The sequence below is a fragment of the Pseudophryne corroboree genome, chromosome 11, assembly GCF_028390025.1.
Source record: "Pseudophryne corroboree isolate aPseCor3 chromosome 11, aPseCor3.hap2, whole genome shotgun sequence".
Classification (NCBI taxonomy): domain Eukaryota; kingdom Metazoa; phylum Chordata; class Amphibia; order Anura; family Myobatrachidae; genus Pseudophryne; species Pseudophryne corroboree.
The window spans coordinates 133,609,357-133,626,572 of NC_086454.1; the positions used below are offsets into that span (position 1 = coordinate 133,609,357).

The window sequence follows — 17,216 nt, forward strand, 5'->3', positions numbered from 1 at the left end:
GTCTTACACTGTCAGTGGTCTTCTCCAGGGAACCCGTAAGGGGATTTGGGTTTCGCTGCACCTGACTGGCCGGTCGTGGCCCCTTGTCTGGGTTACCTGAGCTGGTGTAACAGTATCCGTGATAATGAATAGGAACTGATGTCCAATGGAGTCTATATATATGATATCGGACTGGAACCGATGGGAGGCTGTGGATGATATCGGACAGGAAACGAAGGAGACTGTGGATGATATCGGACTAAAACCTATGGAGACTGTGGATGATATACACCCAGAGTAAATGCAGGTACTAGTGCAGTGTCTGGAAACACTGAAGAGTGCAGCTTCAAAGCACACACACAGAGCTGTGTGACTTATGGCACTGGCAAACTGAGCACTGGAAAGCAGGAATCTTTATACCCCTGGTCATTACAGGATTGGCTGAAAATGTCAGCTGACTGGGGCTGAAAGGAACTGGTCAGAGACTGATCAGCTGACATTGTGCAAGATGGCGCCATCCATGCTGCCGGGCCAGCGAGAACAACGCCACGTGGAATGCAGCCACAGTACCCTGGCTTCCGCCATACTGTAGTACTGTGCATCGCACCCCACAGGCCTAGCCACATCCAAATGAATCACCGAGGCTGTGGGGGCAGCATGCCGCCAATCCACCTGAGCATACCAGACCCTTACATGCGGCCAGACGGGTAAGAAACGGGGACTGGACTGCACCACACTCCATGAAGCCGTGACAAGTGGTCTGCAACAGAAGGAAGGTTTTGACAGACTGCAAGCTATTTTTGAGGAGGAAGCACCATCCCAAACCACTGCGTTTGAGTGGTTTGCAGAATTTAAGCGCAGGAGACGGTCCCTGGAAGACAAAGAGCACTGTGGCCGATCTGTGGCCGCCATCACTAAGGCAACATTGTTGCCATGCGGGCTATAGTTCAGATGGGCACCAGGATGACTGATACTCCATGAAAGCATTGCCTGAGCAAGGTTTCTGCAAGCTGGGTGCCCAATCAGCTGATTTCGAGAGCACAAGGAGGCTCGGGTGACTTGGTGCTAGGGTCGGACTGCCCATCTGGCACATGCCAGAAGGGCCGATGGTCTGGTGGGCCAGTCCAGTCACTCAGAACGCCGGGAATGCCGCACGCAGCGTAGCTTCTGACTCTCAGTTTTGCCCCCGCCCAAAGTGCCTGCTCCAAAAGAAAGATGGGGAAGTGCCGCGAGTCCACTCCCCTTGACTCTCGTCACGCCCCCGCGAGCAGAGTCCACATCCCCTTTCAAGTGCGCGGCATGCATGCATGCACATAAGTGCCGGGGCTGAAAAGCTGCCCCAGTCCGTCCCTGCTTGGTGCTGCAACATGCTGGCCATGTTTAATGCGGTTGTTCAAAATCTGTCTGGGAGATAAACAGCGGCAATGAATCCTGGATCTAGTTTTGACCCCTGTCCTTAGCAAACAGCAAACTAAGGGCCTAATTCAGATCTGATCGCAGCAGCACATTTGTTAGCTAATGGGCAAAACCATGTGCACTGCAGGGGGGGCAGATATAACATTTGCAGAGAGCGTTAGATTTGGGTGGGTTATTTTGTTTATGTGCAAGGTAAATACTGGCTGCTTTATTTTTACACTGCAATTTAGATTTCAGTTTGAATACACCACACCTAAATCTAATGGGCCCTACACACTGGTAGATCTCACTGCACAATATGAACGTTCTCGTTCATTAATGAACGAGAACTCGTTCATATTGTGCAGTGTGTAGGCATTAATTGTTGGTGCCCCGTCACTTATGCATGCAGGCCAATATGGACAATCTCGTCCATATTAGCATGCAGTGCTATGGAGCCGGGTGACGGGGGGAGTGAAGAAATTTCTCTCCCCCTGCCGCCGGGTAGCCAGTCGGCTGTATCCTCCGTCGGGCAGCTCAGCGGTGGATCGCCTAGTGTGTAGGGCCCTTAACGCTGCCTGTACATGTTATATCTTCCCCCCCTGCAGTGCACATGGTTTTGCCCATTAGCTAACAAATTTGCTGCTGCGATCAGATCTGAATTAGGCCCTAAATATGCTACCATACACCGAACGATTATTGTTCCTGTTTAGTTGGCAATTTGGAACGATAATTGCTCGGTATACAGCCATCTTAACACAGATATGCTTACTTGCAGGCTTATGATCAGCACATGGTAATTTGCAGATGATCCTAATGATGCTAGAATGATCATAAAACAGAACATTTACTAGTTCTATGAATGAGAAGCTTTCATGGGTCATGTGATAGGTCATGGGTTAGTAATGATTTCCCTACAGCAAAATATTCATGTACAGTAATAGAACAGAGATGGTGAAAATAATGTAGGAATCTAGAGCCCTTCATAACTTAAAGCAGTGGTTCTCAATCTGTGTGCCGTGGCACCCCGATATGCCTCAGGGTACTTGCAGGGGTGCCTTGGATTGGTGGTCCAGGACCAACTAAAATTATTTATGGTCAATGTAATAAGCAAAACCAGTGCTGGTTGCTGTCAATCATAAAATATGTGGACAAACAGAAGCAAGTCCTGTCTCTCACCATATAACTGACCCTAAGGATAACATATAAACACAATTTACTTAATTTAATATTTCTTCTAAATTTCTCAATAAGAGACTTTTAACCTAGGGTTGCCGTTAAAAAAATTCTGATACTCTAGGGCGTCCTGATTCAAAAAATATGTGCAGTGCACATGGGCCCCTGGGACCAGACCGCACACATTGCACCCATATTTTCATACTCACCTCTTCGAAGTCCACCGCCGGGCGCTGCAGCGTCAGCCGTCGCGACAAAAAAAACATAAAAAATGGCCGCCGCACATGCGCAGTTCGACTTTTGTCTCCAAAACACGGCAGGCGCCATGTTTCGGGAGACCTACGCATGCGCAGTAGACTCCGGCACATTGCCGGAGCCTACGGCGTCGTGAAGAGGAGGGAGCCCACCTGGAGTGTGCACATGGGCCCCCTACTCTCTTAAGACGCCCCTGATCACTACGTTATCTAAAAACTCTTACTGGTCAACACCACTCACAAGTCCAGTTAGTGTTTGAAAGCTGCACATTAAAAATCCATGTTATGGGCCCTACACATTAGGCGATAACACTGAACGATATGAACGTTCTCGAACTCGTTCATATCGTTCAGTGTGTATGCACCAACGATGCGCGGCCCCGCGCTCGTCCATCATTGGTGTCGGGTCGCTTATGCATGCAGACCAATATGGACAATCTTGTCCATATTAGCATGCAGTGCTATGTAGCCGGATGAAGGGGGGAGTGAAGAAACTTCACTCCCCTGTCACCTCACCCTCGCTGCCGGGTCTGCCGTATCGGCCGTCGGGCAGCTCGGCGGTGGGTCGCCTAATGTATAGGGGGCATTACACTGTACACGTCATACAGACATCATTATCCATCTTACGGTTGACATTATGCCATAACTCTTAAGGTGCGTACACACTGGCTGATGAACGGATGATATATCGGGGGTCCATCGGCCAGTGTGTACAAGCGATATGTCTGCGAACGCTGTCATTCACAGACATATCACGTCAGCCCTGCAGCACAGCCGACGGCCAATAAATCGTTAGATATATTCGCACATCAGTGTGTGTGTGTAGGGGCGGTCGTACACAAGCTGCAGCAGCCGGCGGTGACTGACAGCTGAACTGGGCGGGTGTGTGTAAATGCCCACCAAGTTCATGTCGTCAGTCCCCGACGGATCGGCACAGCACACTGCCCGATCCGTACATAGGGGGTAATTCCAAGTTGATCGCAGCAGGAACTTTGTTAGTAGTTGGACAAAACCATGTGCACTGCAGGGGAGGCAGATTTAACATGTGCAGAGAGAGTTAGATTTGTGTGTGGTGTGTTCAATGTGCAATCTAAATTGCAATGTAAAAATAAAGCAGCCAGTATTTACCCTGCACAGAAACAAAAAAAACACCCAAATCTAACTCTCTCTGCACGTTATATCTGCCCCCCCCCCCCCCCCCCTGCAGTGCACATGGTTTTGCCCAACTGCTAACAAAGTTCCTGCTGCGATCAACTCAGAATTACCCCCATAGATATATCTGCAGATCAATTTATCTACAGATATATCTATAGGTGTGTACCCAGCATTACACACTCAGGGCTATTCCTTGCTGATTAAATATACTGAATTCATGTAAATTATTGATAGCAAATGGGTATTTTAAAAACAAAATGTAAATGTCCCTAGGGATAATAATAAAACACACAATGGGGGTAATTCCAAGTTGATCGCAGCAGGAAATTTTTTAGCAGTTGGGCAAAACCATGTGCACTGCAGGGGAGGCAGATATAACATGTGCAGAGAGAGTTAGATTTGGGTGTGGTGTGTTCAATCTGCAATCTAAATTACAGTCTAAAAATAAAGCAGCCAGTATTTACCCTGCACAGAAACAAAATAACCCACCCAAATCTAACTCTCTCTGCACATGTTATATCTGCCTCCCCTGCAGTGCACATGGTTTTGGCCATTTGCTAACAAAAATCCTGCTGCGATCAACTCAGAATTACCCCCATTAGGTACTGGTGTTTGATAATTAACAACACATGAATTATCTAAACAACCCATTACATACGTAAGCTGGTACAAGGGGTGGTCTTCAGTATGCCGGCGATCGGGATCCCGAGTGCACAGTATACCAGCGCCGGAATCCTGACAGCCGGCATACCGACACTTATTCTCCCTCGTGGGGGTCCACGACCCCCCTGGAGGGAGAATAAAATAGCGTGGCGCGCTACCGTGCCCGCAAGGGGCTCATTTGCGCTCACCACACTGTCGGTATGCCGGCGGTCAGGCTCCCGGCACCGGTATGCTGGTCGCCGGGAGCCCGACCGCAGGCATACCATACTACACCAGGTACAAGACAGAGTACAGATGTGTGTTACAATGCCCTCACTACACAATACCTAGAGATATATTATGTTTATATACATATCTGATCCATTGTCACTTTAGGGTACTTTAGAAATAAAGGGGTCTATTTACTAAGCCTTGGATGAAGATAAAGTACCAGCCAATCAGCTCATAAATGTCATTTTGCAAACATAGTCTGTGAAATGGCAGTTAGGAGCTGATTGGCTGTACTTTATCTCCGTCCAAGCCTTAGTAAATAGACCCCACAAAAACACATACCCTGACAGATCTAATACACCCACCCACGTATAACTACTGCCCTATTGAAGGCTGACACCAGTGACTTACCTCAGCATTGACTTTGTACTCTGTAAAACCTTTGGGATTAGTCCGGGTCTCGGTCACGTGATACATCCGGTCATACTGGTCCCGAACACCCCGGGACATTATCGGAGCTGTCTCTGTCGCTTAGTATCGCAGCTATCCCTTTAAGACATCACTAGTTTCAGGACAGGTGATTGTTGTGAGCAGGCGCAGTACACTCCTATCGCCAACCAACGCCTAATTATACAGCGACATCCGCAAACAGGAAGACTACAGCCTGCCAACCGCTGTGCGCATGCGCACCGATGATAACAGACTAATATAAGTAGTAAATGTCACGTTACGTTGCTCTTTTCCCCATGCTGGTTCCTAGGCGAGTCGTCAGCTATTACCATCAAATTGTGAACATCAAATGACAGTATTGTATGTTATAGTAATTTAGATGAGAGTTAACACTCTGTCTCGCCAGCTGTTGCAAAACAACTAGTAGCTTTGGCTGGCAGTGAATGCTAGAGCCACACTACAGCTGTGTAATGCCACAGGTGGTCTAATTCTGATTATACCATTTCTCTGACGTCCTAGTGGATGCTGGGAACTCCGAAAGGACCATGGGGAATAGCGGGCTCCGAAGGAGGCTGGGCACTCTAGAAAGATTTATGACTACCTGGTGTGCACTGGCTCCTCCCACTATGACCCTCCTCCAAGCCTCAGTTAGATTTTGTGCCCGGCCGAGGTTGGATGCACACTAGGGGCTCTCCTGAGCTCTTAGAAAAAAAGATAGACTTAGGTTTTTTATTTTCAGTGAGACCTGCTGGCAACAGGCTCACTGCAGCGAGGGACTAAGGGGAGAAGAAGCGAACTCGCCTGCTTGCAGCCGGATTGGGCTTCTTAGGCTACTGGACACCATTAGCTCCAGAGGGATCGACCGCAGGCCCAGCCTTGATGTTCGGTCCCGGAGCCGCGCCGCCGTCCCCCTTACAGAGCCAGAAGCAAGAAGATGGTCCGGAAAATCGGCGGCATGAAGACATCAGTCTTCACCAAGGTAGCGCACAGCACTGCAGCTGTGCGCCATTGCTCCTCTCACACACTTCACACTCCGGTCACTGAGGGTGCAGGGCGCTGGGGGGGGCGCCCTGAGGCAGCCATAAAAACACCTTGGCTGGCACAAATACCTCAATATATAGCCCCAGGGGCTATATATGAGGTAAATACCCCTGCCAGATTCCATAAAAAAGCGTGAGAATAGGCCGCGGAAAAGGGGCAGAGCTATCTCCCTCAGCACACTGGCGCCATTTTTCCCTCACAGCTCCGCTGGAAGGAAGCTCCCTAGCTCTCCCCTGCAGTCTACACTACAGAAAAGGGTTAAAAAAGAGAGGGGGGGCACTAAATTTAGGCGCAGTATACATTATATAGAAACAGCAGCTATAGGGGACATAACTCAGTTAGTCCCTGCATTATATAGCGCTCTGGTGTGTGCTGGCATACTCTCACTCTGTCCCCCCAAAGGGCTTTTGTGGGTCCTGTCCTCGTTTAGAGCATTCCCTGTGTGTCTACGGTGTGTCGGTACGGCTGTGTCGACATGTTGAATGAGGAGGCTTATATGGTGACGGAGCAGAGGCCGATATATGTGATGTCGCCCCCTGTGGGGCCGACACCAGAGTGGATGGATAGCTGAAAGGTATTAACCGACAGTGTCAACTCCTTACATAAAAGGGTGGATGACGTAACAGCTGTGGGACAGCCGGATTCTCAGCCCGCGCCTGCCCAGGCGTCTCAAAGGCCATCAGGGGCTCAAAAACGCCCGCTCTCTCAGATGGCAGACACAGATGTCGACAAGGAGTCTGACTCCAGTGTCGACAAGGTTGAGACATATACACAATCCACTAGGAACATCCGTGACTTGATCCCGGCAATAAGAAATGTGTTATACATTTCTGACATTAACCCAAGCACCTCTAAAAATGGGTTTTAGGTTGGGGAGAAAAAACAGGCAGTGTTTTGTTCCCCCATCAGATGAATAAATGAAGTGTGTGAAAAGCGTGGGTTCCCCCGTTAAGAAACTGGTAATTTCTAAAAAGTTACTGATGGCGTACCCTTTCCCGCCAGGAGGATAAGTTACGCTGGGAGATATCCCCTAGGGTGGATAAGGCGCTCACACGGTTGTCAAAAAAAGGTGGCACTGCTGTTTTAGGAACGGCCACTTTGAAGGTACCTGTTGATAAAAAGCAGGAGGCTATCCTGAAGTCTGTATTTACACACTCAGGTACTAGACTGAGACCTGCAGATCGTGCTGCTGCAGCGTGGTCGGTGACCCTGTCAAGCATACTAGTTTGCTAATATGAGAACATATTAAAGACGTCGTCTTATATATGAGGGATGCACAGAGGGATATTTTGCCGGCTGGCATCCAAAATGAATGTAATGTCCATTCTGTCAGGAGGGTATTAGAGACCTGTCAATGGACAGGTGATGCTGACTTAAAAGGCGCATAGAGCCTTATAAGGGTGAGGAATTATTTGGGGATGGTCTCTGGGACCTCGTATCCACAGCAACTGCTGGGAAGAAATATTTTTACCTCAGGTTTCCTCACAGACTAAGAAAGCACTGTATTATCAGGTACAGTCCTTTCGGCTTCAGAAAAGCAAGCGGGTCAAATGGCGCTTCCTTTCTGTACAGAGACAAGGGAAGAGGGAAAAAGCTGCACCAGTCAGCCTGTTCCCAGAATCAAAATTCTTCCCCCGCTTCCTGTGAGTCCACAGCATGACGCGGGGGCTCCACAGGTGTAGCCAGGTACGGTGGGGGGCCGTCTCAAAAATTTCAGCAATTAGTGGGCTCGCTCACACGTGGATCCCTGTTTCTTTCAAGTAGTATTTCAGGGGTACAAGCTGGAATTCGAGATGTCTCCCCCCCGCCGTTTCCTCAAATATGCCTTGCCGACAACTCCCTCAGGCAGGGAGGCTGTGCTAGAGGCGATTAATAAGCGGTATTCCCAGCAGGTAATACTCAAGGTGTCCCTACTTCAACAAGGACGGGGTTACTATTCCACACGGTTGGGGTACCGAAACCGCATGGTTCGGTGTGACCCATTTTATATTTAAAATCCTTGAACACATACATAAAAAAATTCAAGTTCAAGATGGAATCGCTCAGGGCGGTTATTGCAAGCCTGGACGAGGGGGATTACATGGTATCCCGGGACATCAAGGATGCTTACCTGCTTGTCCCCATTTACCATCCTCGCCAGGAGTACCTCAGATTTGTGGTACAGGTTTGCCATTACCAAGTCCAGACACGGCCGTTTGGACTGTACATGGCACCGAGGGTGTTTACCAAGGTAATGGCCGAAATGATGATACTCTTTTAAAAAAAAGGGAGTTTTAATTAAAAAAATCCCGTACTTGGACGATCTCCTAATAAAGGCACGGTCCAAGGAACAGTTGTTGGTGGGAGTAGCACTATCTCAGGAAGTGCTGCGCCAGCACGGCTGGATTCTGAATATCCCAAAGTCACAGCTGGTTCCGACTACACGTATACTGTTCCTGGGTATGATTCTGGACACAGTCCAGAAAAAAGTGTTTCTCCCGGAGGAGAAAGCCAGGGAGTTGTCTTCTCTAGTCAGAGACCTCCTGAAACCAAAACAGGTATCGGTGCATCACTGCACGCGGGTCCTGGGAAAGATGGTAGCTTCTTACGAGGCAATTCCATTCGGCAGGTTCCATGCCAGAATCGCATATTCAGATGCATCGTTTAATAACCCTGTCTCCAAGAACCTGGGTGTCTCTTCTGTGGTGGCTGCACGGTGCTCATCTTCTAGAGGGCCGCAGATTCGGCATACAGGACTGGGTCCTGGTGACCACGGATGCCAGCCTTCGAGGCTGGGGGGCAGTCACAAGGGGAAGAAACTTCCAAGGAATATAGTCAAGTCAGGAGACTTCCCTTCACATAAATATTCTGGAACTAAGGGCCATGTACAATGCCCTAAGTCAAGCAAAATCCCTGCTCCTACACCAGCCGGTGCTGATCCAGTCAGACAACGTCACGGCAGTCGCCCATGTGAATCGACAGGGCGGCACAAGAAGCAGGATGGCAATGGCAGAAGCCACAAGAATTCTCCGATGGGCGGAAAATCACAAATGATTGTAAATCAGTGGGATTGTCCACAGGTGGACATGATGGCGTCCCGCCTAAACAAAAAACTAGAGAGGTGTTGCGTCAGGTCAAGAGACCCTCAGGCGATAGCTGTGGACGCTCTAGTGACACCGTGGGTGTATCAGTCAGTTTATGTGTTCCCTCCTCTGCCTCTCATACCAAAGGTATTGAGAATAATATGAAGGCGAGGAGTAAACACAATTCTCGGGGTTCCGGATTGGCCAAGACGAGCGTGGTATCCGGAACTTCAAGAGATGATCTCAGAGGACCCGTGGCCTCTGCCGCTCAGACAAGACCTGCTACAGCAAGGGCCCTGTCTGTTCCAAGACTTACCGTGGCTGCGTTTGACGGCATGGTGGTTGAACGCCGGATCCTAAAGGAAAAGGGCATTCCGGAAGAAGTCATTCCTACGCTTATTAAAGCCAGGAAAGAGGTTACAGCAAATCATTATCACCGCATATGGCGGAAATATGTTGCATGGTGTGAGGCCGAAAGGGCCCCAACAGAGGAATTTCAACTAGGTCGATTTCTGCATTTCCTGCAAGCAGGAGTGAATATGGGCCTAAAATTAGGTTCCATTAAGGTACAGGTCTCGGCTCTGTCGATTTTCTTTCAAAAAGAACTAGCTTCAGTACCTGAAGTTCAGACATTTGTAAAAGGAGTGCTGCATATTCAGCCCCCATTTGTGCCTCCTGTGGCACCTTGGGATCTCAACGTGGTGTTGAGTTTTCTTAAAATCACATTGGTTTGAGCCACTAAAGACCGTGGATCTGAAATATCTCACGTGGAAAGTGGTCATGTTATTGGCCTTGGCTTCGGCCAGGCGAGTATCAGAATTGGCAGCTTTATCATGTAAAAGCCCTTATCTGATTTTCCATATGGATAGGGCAGAATTGAGGACTCGTCCCCAGTTTCTCCCTAAGGTGGTGTCAGCGTTTCACCTGAACCAGCCTATTGTGGTGCCTGCGGCTACTAAGGACTTGTAGGACTCCAAGTTGCTAGACGTTGTCAGGACCCTGAAAATATATGGCCCTCATTCCGAGTTGTTCGCTCGCAAGGCGATTTTAGCAGAGTTGCTCACGCTAAGCCGCCGCCTACTGGGAGTGAATCTTAGCTTAGCAAAATTGCGAACGAAAGATTCTCAAAATTGCAAATAGAAATTTCTTTGCAGTTTCTGAGTAGCTCGACACTTACTCTGCCACTGCGATCAGTTCAGTCAGTTTCGTTCCTGGTTTGACGTCACAAACACACCCAGCGTTCGCCCAGATACTCCCCCGTTTCTCCAGCCACTCCCGCGTTTTTCCCAGAAACGGCAGCGTTTTTTCACACACACCCATAAAACGACCAGTTTCCGCCCAGAAACACCCACTTCCTGTCAATCACACTACGATCACCAGAACGAAGAAAAAAACCTTGTAATGCCGTGAGTAAAATACCAAACTTCTTAGCAAATTTACTTGGCGCAGTCGCAGTGCGAACATTGCGCATGCGCAGTTTGCGGAAAATCGCTGCGATGCGATGAAAAAGAACGAGCGAACAACTCGGAATGAGGGCCAATGGCTTACCCCACTTAGACTCTCCTGGGGATTTCTGATATCTGACAACGCCACCAATATTGTGCGAGAATTAAATCTGGGCAAATTCTAGCATGTCCCATGTTTTGCTCATACAATTAATTTGGTGGTGCAGAATTTTTTGAAAAATGACGGGCATGCAGAAGATACTGTCGGTGGGCAAAAAAATTGCGGGCCACTTACAACATTCAGCAACTGCAAGCCGAAGACTGGAGCACCAGCAAACACTCTTGAACCTGCCCTGCCATCACCTAAACTCCTAAAGCAAGAGGTAGTAATGAGGTAGAATTCGACCCTCTATATGCTTCAGAGGATTGAGGAGCAGCAAAAGGCCATTCAAACCTATACATCCACCTATGACATAGACAAAGGAGGGGGAATGCACATGAATCAAGCACAGTGGAGAATGATTTCCGTGTTGTGCAAGGTTCTTCAACCCAGTGGCGTGCGGTGAGGTCAGTGGCTGGTGAAGCACTGCAAGCATAATGTTCGCCGAGTCCCGCTGATGACACCTACCGCCACCGAGCTCATGCCTGCTACCACCCCCAAGCCGATGCCAGTTACTGATGTCCCTGATGTGGCAGCTTGTGCAGGTGAGGTATCTTTTCACCGTTTCACAGCTCTACAGGACAGAGGATGCAGGGAGAAAATAGAGGGGTCAGGAGACAGGAGTGACAGGGACAGATCAGAGGTAATGGCAGGACAGAACAGGGAGGTCGGAAGACAGAAGTGACAGAGGTAACAGCACCAGGGCAGTGGGAACAGGGACAGGACAGTGAAGACAGGACAGAGGTAACAGCACCAGGACAGTGGGAACAGGGACAGGACAGTGAAGACAGGACAGAGGTAATAGCACCAGAACAGTAGGTACAGGGACAGGACAGCGGTAATAGAACCAGAACAGTGGGGACAGGACAGAGGTGATAGTGCCAGGACAGAGAGGACAGGACAGAACAGAGGAGTCAGTACACAGGAGTGACAGGGAAAGTACAAAGGTGAAAGCGCTATTACAGAGGGGACAGGGACAGGACGGAGGTCATAGGACCAGGAAAGAGGTGACAGGACAGAATGGAGGAGTCAGTAGACAGGAGTGACATTGAAAATACAAGGGTGATAGCACCATTACAGAGGAGATATGGTCACGACAGTGGGAACAGAGACAGGACAGTGAGGACTGGACAGTGAGGACTGGACAGTGAGGACAGGACAGTGAGGACAGAACAGAGGAGTCAGGAGACGGGACATGATTGAGATATATATATAGCAAATGTGGAGAGATAAAGCTGTGTGCAATCACTTGAAGGTGGAATACCCTTTTTAAATATTTAACTACTGTAATTCAGAATGTCCACTAGTAATTATGTCTATCCTCTTCACAATATGAACTGTTGGGTAGATAAGGCGATATGGTTGACTAATGGTGTGTACACACGGCGAGATTTTTTTTTTACGATTTTGACTATGTAGTCAAAATCGTAAGAAAAGTTAGTGCAGATCGCAAGGCGAAAGTCACCTTGCGATCCCGATTCGATGCCTTTGTGCGGTCCTGCGCGGTCGGCATCGCAAGAATAGACTTTGTCAATATTGACACTTAGCCAAAATCGCACAATGGCCCTCATTCCGAGTTGATTGCTAGCTGCTTTCATTCGCAGCGCAGTGATCAGGCAAAAAATCGTCACTTCTACGCATGCATATGGTGCGCACTGCGCACGCGTGACGTACTTTCACAAAAGCCAATGCAGTTTTACACAAGCTCTAGCTATGCTTTTCAGTTGCACTGCTGATCGTTGAGTGATTGACAGGAAGTGGGTGTTTCTGGGTGGTAACTGACCGTTTTCGGGGAGTGTGTGTAAAAACGCAGGCATGCCAGATAAAAACGCAGGAGTGGCTGGAGAAACGGGGGAGTGGCTGGTCGAACGTAGGGTGTGTTTGTGACGTCAAAACAGGAACTAAACAGTCTGAAGTGATCGCAAGGTAGGAGTAGGTCTGCAGCTACTCAGAAACTGCACAATCTTTTTTCGTAGCAGCGCTGCGATCCTTTCGTTCGCACTTCTGCTAAGCAAAGATACACTCCCAGAGGGTTGCGGCTTAGCGTTTGCACTGCTGCCAAAAGCAGCTAGCGAGCGATCAACTCGGAATGAGGGCCATAGTCAATATCGCAAGCACATAATGAGTGTGCTTGCGATACTGACTGTGCTGACCTAGCCCCTGTCGCATAGTGAGAATCGGGCATAGTGAGAATCGGGCCTGAATCTCATTGTGTGTATGGGCCAATACTTGTGAAAGACAGACAGAAGATGACGGGACGGCAGAAAAATAGACACAGAGGAAAGAGACAGACAGGCAAACAGACAGGGGATATAAGATGATGGTGGAAAGAGACAGACCAGCAGATAGAGGATGTGAGAGGACAGAGGAAAGAGACAGACAGGCAGACAGATGACGTGAGAGGATAGCGAAAAGACACACAGCGGAAAGAGACAGACAGATAGACAGAGTATGTGAGAGGATGGTGGAAAGACACACAGAGGTAAGATACAGACAGACAGAGGATGTGAGAGGATGGTGGAAAGAGACACACAGAGGAAAGTGACAGACAGACAGAGGATGTGAGAGGATGGTGGAAAGAGACACACAGAGGAAAGTGACAGACAGGCAGAGGATGTGAGAGGATGGTGGAAAGAGACACACAGAGGAAAGTGACAGACAGGCAGAGAATGTGAGAGGATGGTGGAAAGAGACACACAGATGAAAATGACAGACAGTGGATGTGAGAGGATGGTGGGAAGTTAGACACAGAGGAAAGAGACAGGTAGAATGAAGAGGCAGGTGGCAGAGAGTAACAGCGAGATAGATGTACAGCAGAGAGACAAACAGAATGAGGGGACAGTCAGACCCTCTCCCCTGAAGCCATTACCTTGCTATATATGCCCATACATGACACCTCAGGCTGCTCCTCACTGGCACACCTCTACACCTACCACATGGGAGCTATTGCACAGCCAGGAAGGATCAGGAAGTGAACACAGCATCCTGCTCTGCAGAGGAATGGGGGCAGGTGCTGTAGGGGAGGAGCCCCGGAGACAGAGCAAAAACATAGTGTCACTCTCACAGCACAGTGGAGGGTAGGGGGCTGTAATTGGCCTCACAACCCCTAGTTCAAATATAAAACGTATGGGGAGAGACTTATGAGCACCTGTGCAGCCTTCCCCTGTATGTGAGTCACTTACCCGGCTTCCTGTTATGGGCTGTTGCTGCTGGAGTTCCGTGGGGGAGCTCTCCCGCAGCCATTTTACTGTGGCCAGTGACTACAGAAGGACCAGTAACCACTACCTGATCAGACACCGATCGCGGTATTGGCCATCTGGTCCTGCGCACAGTGTGAACCGGATCAGAAGAAGGGGGGGGGGGGGCATGCAGACATGCGGAGGGGGGAAGGAGGGGGGAGGGGCTGCAGACATGCCCCCTTCCTCACAGAGAACATTCCTTTCTCATGCTGCCACAGCGATCGCTCTCCTTGTAAGAGCGTCCTCTCGCCCCGCGGTGCTCCCAGCAGCTGTAGAGATCCCTCCTGTCACAGAGTCTGACCATGGATTTATGATCCTCCACTCCCGGCTCACCTGGACCCCCCTGTACAGAGAGGATCTGGGTAGGGTGCGGGAACACCGGGCTGTGCAAAGCTTCGTACCACTTCCAGGAGTAATGATGGGGCCGGCCCTGCCCACTGTCCAATCGCAGAGGCCTCAGGGACAGGGGTGTGCTTTCATATGAGCTGAAAGCACGCCCCTGTCAAAGCGGCACTTCTGTAAGGTGCCGCTTCTGCTGCTTTTTTTTTAACAGGCATTCACTGCCCAACGCTTGGCCCTGCCCCCTCTTCTGGCCCTTTCACACTGGCAGTGGGAGGCACCGAGAGCGGTGCCTCCAAAACACATTTAAAACAGTGATTTACCAGGTAAAAATTATTAAAATAATATCAAGGCTAAAGCAGATACTTATGACACAGAATATGTGTCATAAGCATCTTCTATGTATTATTTGAATAATCAATGACAGGGGAGGCACTGCCTCCCCTGACTGCACGACCCTGCTTCAACCCTTTGAACTTGCCACACGTGAAGTCAGTTCAGACACTGCCAGCTTGAGTCAGGTCATTCTCCTCATCAGGCTTTGCAGAAGCAGCTGGAGAAATTGAAGGAGGAGCTAAAACTGAGCGATTCTGCTAAGTATGTGGGACTTGTGGATGGAGCCCATCATTCACTTTGCCAGGATTCAAGGGTGGTCAACCTGTTGAAATCAGATCACTACATTTTGGCCACCGTGCTCGATTCCATGTTTAACGCCTACATTGTATCTCTCTTTCCGGCACACACAAGTCTGCAGGGGTGCAAAGACCTGCTGGTGAGAAATTGTCAGCCCAAGCGGAACGTGACACGCCAACAGTTCCTCCTTCATTTTCTCCCACAACTGGGGCTGTGAGGGAAAAAAAATAAAATTTTCTAGCCAACCCACTGGCGGTGATGCAGGGCAGTCAGGAGCAAGTTTTGACATCTGGTACGGACTGAAAGAACTGCCAACAATTACTGACATGTCTACTGTGACTGCATATAATGCTGCCACTGTTGAAAGAATAGTGGAGGCTTATATTGATGACAGCATCCAAATAGGCATGTAAGACAGTCTGTACATATATTGGCCGGAGAAAGAGGCAATTTGGAGGCCCTTGCACAAACTGGATTTATTTTACTTATGTTGCCCCCCCTCCAGTGTGAAGAATGTTTAGTGCAGCTGGTAATCTTGTCAGCGATCGGCGTAGGAGGTTACTTCCACAAAATGTGGAGAAGATGATGTTTATAAGAATTAATTATAAAGTCCTCCAGAAATACCTTTACTAGCAAGTGCCTCCAGGAAGTACACAGGGATCTGTGATGGTGGATTCCAGCAGGGACGAATTAATACTCTGTGAGGATGAGGATGTAAACACTGAAGGGGGTGAGGAATTGGAGGATGAGGGCATCTTGCCTCTGTAGAGCCAGTTTGTGCAAGGAGAGATTAATTGCTTCTGTTTTGGTGGGTCCCCAAACAAACCAATAATTTCAGCCAGAGTCGTGTGGCAGAACCTGTAGCTGAAATGATTGGTTTGTTAAAATGTGCATCTCCTGTTTATACAACATAAGGGCAGGGCCACCATCAAAGGGGGACTATGGGTACCGCAGCCCCGGGCCCGGACATAACAAAGGGCCCACCCCTGGCTCCTACTGCAGTGACCTTAGAGGAAGCAGTTGCTGACTAAACCTGTTGGTGACATCATCACTGCATACACTCTGCCAGAGGCAGAGGTGGGAGAGAGTGCCGGAACATCCAAAGGCTCTGCTGGAAGGGGTAGGTTTGGAGGAGGAGTCCCATGACTGCAGAGGAATAGCCGGAAGTGGTGGGCGCAGGTAGGAAGTTCCTTGATTGAAGAGGGATAACCAGAAGGGATGGGTGCGGTGGGGGAAGTCCGGTGACTGCAGAGGGATAGCCAGAAGGGATGGGTGTGGTGGGGGAAGTTCCGTGACTGCAGAGGGATAGCCAGAAAGGATGGGTGTGGTGGGGAAAGTCCCGTGACTGTGTAGCAATAGCTGGGGACATCATGCACACTGATGGGCAGCTGCTGCTGTGTCATGGGTTCCTGAGCCCTGCCATGGAGAAGAAGGCTAAGGAGGATGACTGTAAAAACTTGGGAACAGAGACGGAGGGGTAGGTACCAAATACCAGGCTTATGTCTAGTGGTCACCTCCTTCTTCCCTCACCACAGTCCAGTGCTGGGACCTGCAGCTTTGTCGTCCCTTGTCATCCTGCCAGGTCTGAGGTCAGAGGTTCTGCACCTGGCCAGTAGCAACAGGTATATATATATATATATATATATATATATTTAGGAAGTGAAGAAAAGGGCGCCTACTAGTGTCTAATAAGATTATATAAAATATAAAGTATAAAACTGGTGTGATTGAGAACAGGACGCTACTTATCTGGCATATAAAAGACTTTTCCTTCAGTCATAGGACCAGTATAGGTACATGAAAAAAGAAAGAACAAAATAACATAGCGCGTACTGTTTTTACGCAATTTTCAATCCACAAATCAAATGAACCAATTGTGTGTATAAAAAACTTTCTGGGTAAAGGCAAATCCCACAATTTAAAATCCACAGCCAGGGATTTTTAAAAGTTTTTCACAATATTTAATACAACACATAAAACATAAAAGGTAGAAGTAATGCGAGCATACAAGCAGG

At 48.9% G+C, this 17,216-nt stretch overlaps 1 protein-coding gene across 4 annotated transcripts in view; it reads right to left on the reverse strand.

Moving 5' to 3' along the window:
* SNX15 (sorting nexin 15) overlaps positions 1-13,892 on the reverse strand; it is a 109,439-nt gene extending 95,547 nt beyond the window's left edge. Inside the window, exons 1-2 of one of the 4 annotated variants that reach the window (XM_063944827.1) lie at positions 13,860-13,877; positions 5,244-5,381 (exon numbers count right to left, since the gene is read on the reverse strand). In XM_063944827.1, coding sequence (XP_063800897.1) covers positions 5,244-5,342 — 99 coding nt within the window. In that variant the 5' untranslated portion in view covers positions 5,343-5,381; positions 13,860-13,877. Of the gene's footprint in view, positions 1-5,243; positions 5,492-13,859 lie in introns of those variants that run through there. The other 3 variants (XM_063944829.1, XM_063944826.1, XM_063944828.1) reach the window with 3 other exon arrangements.
* Between the last annotated feature and the right edge of the window lie 3,324 nt (positions 13,893-17,216).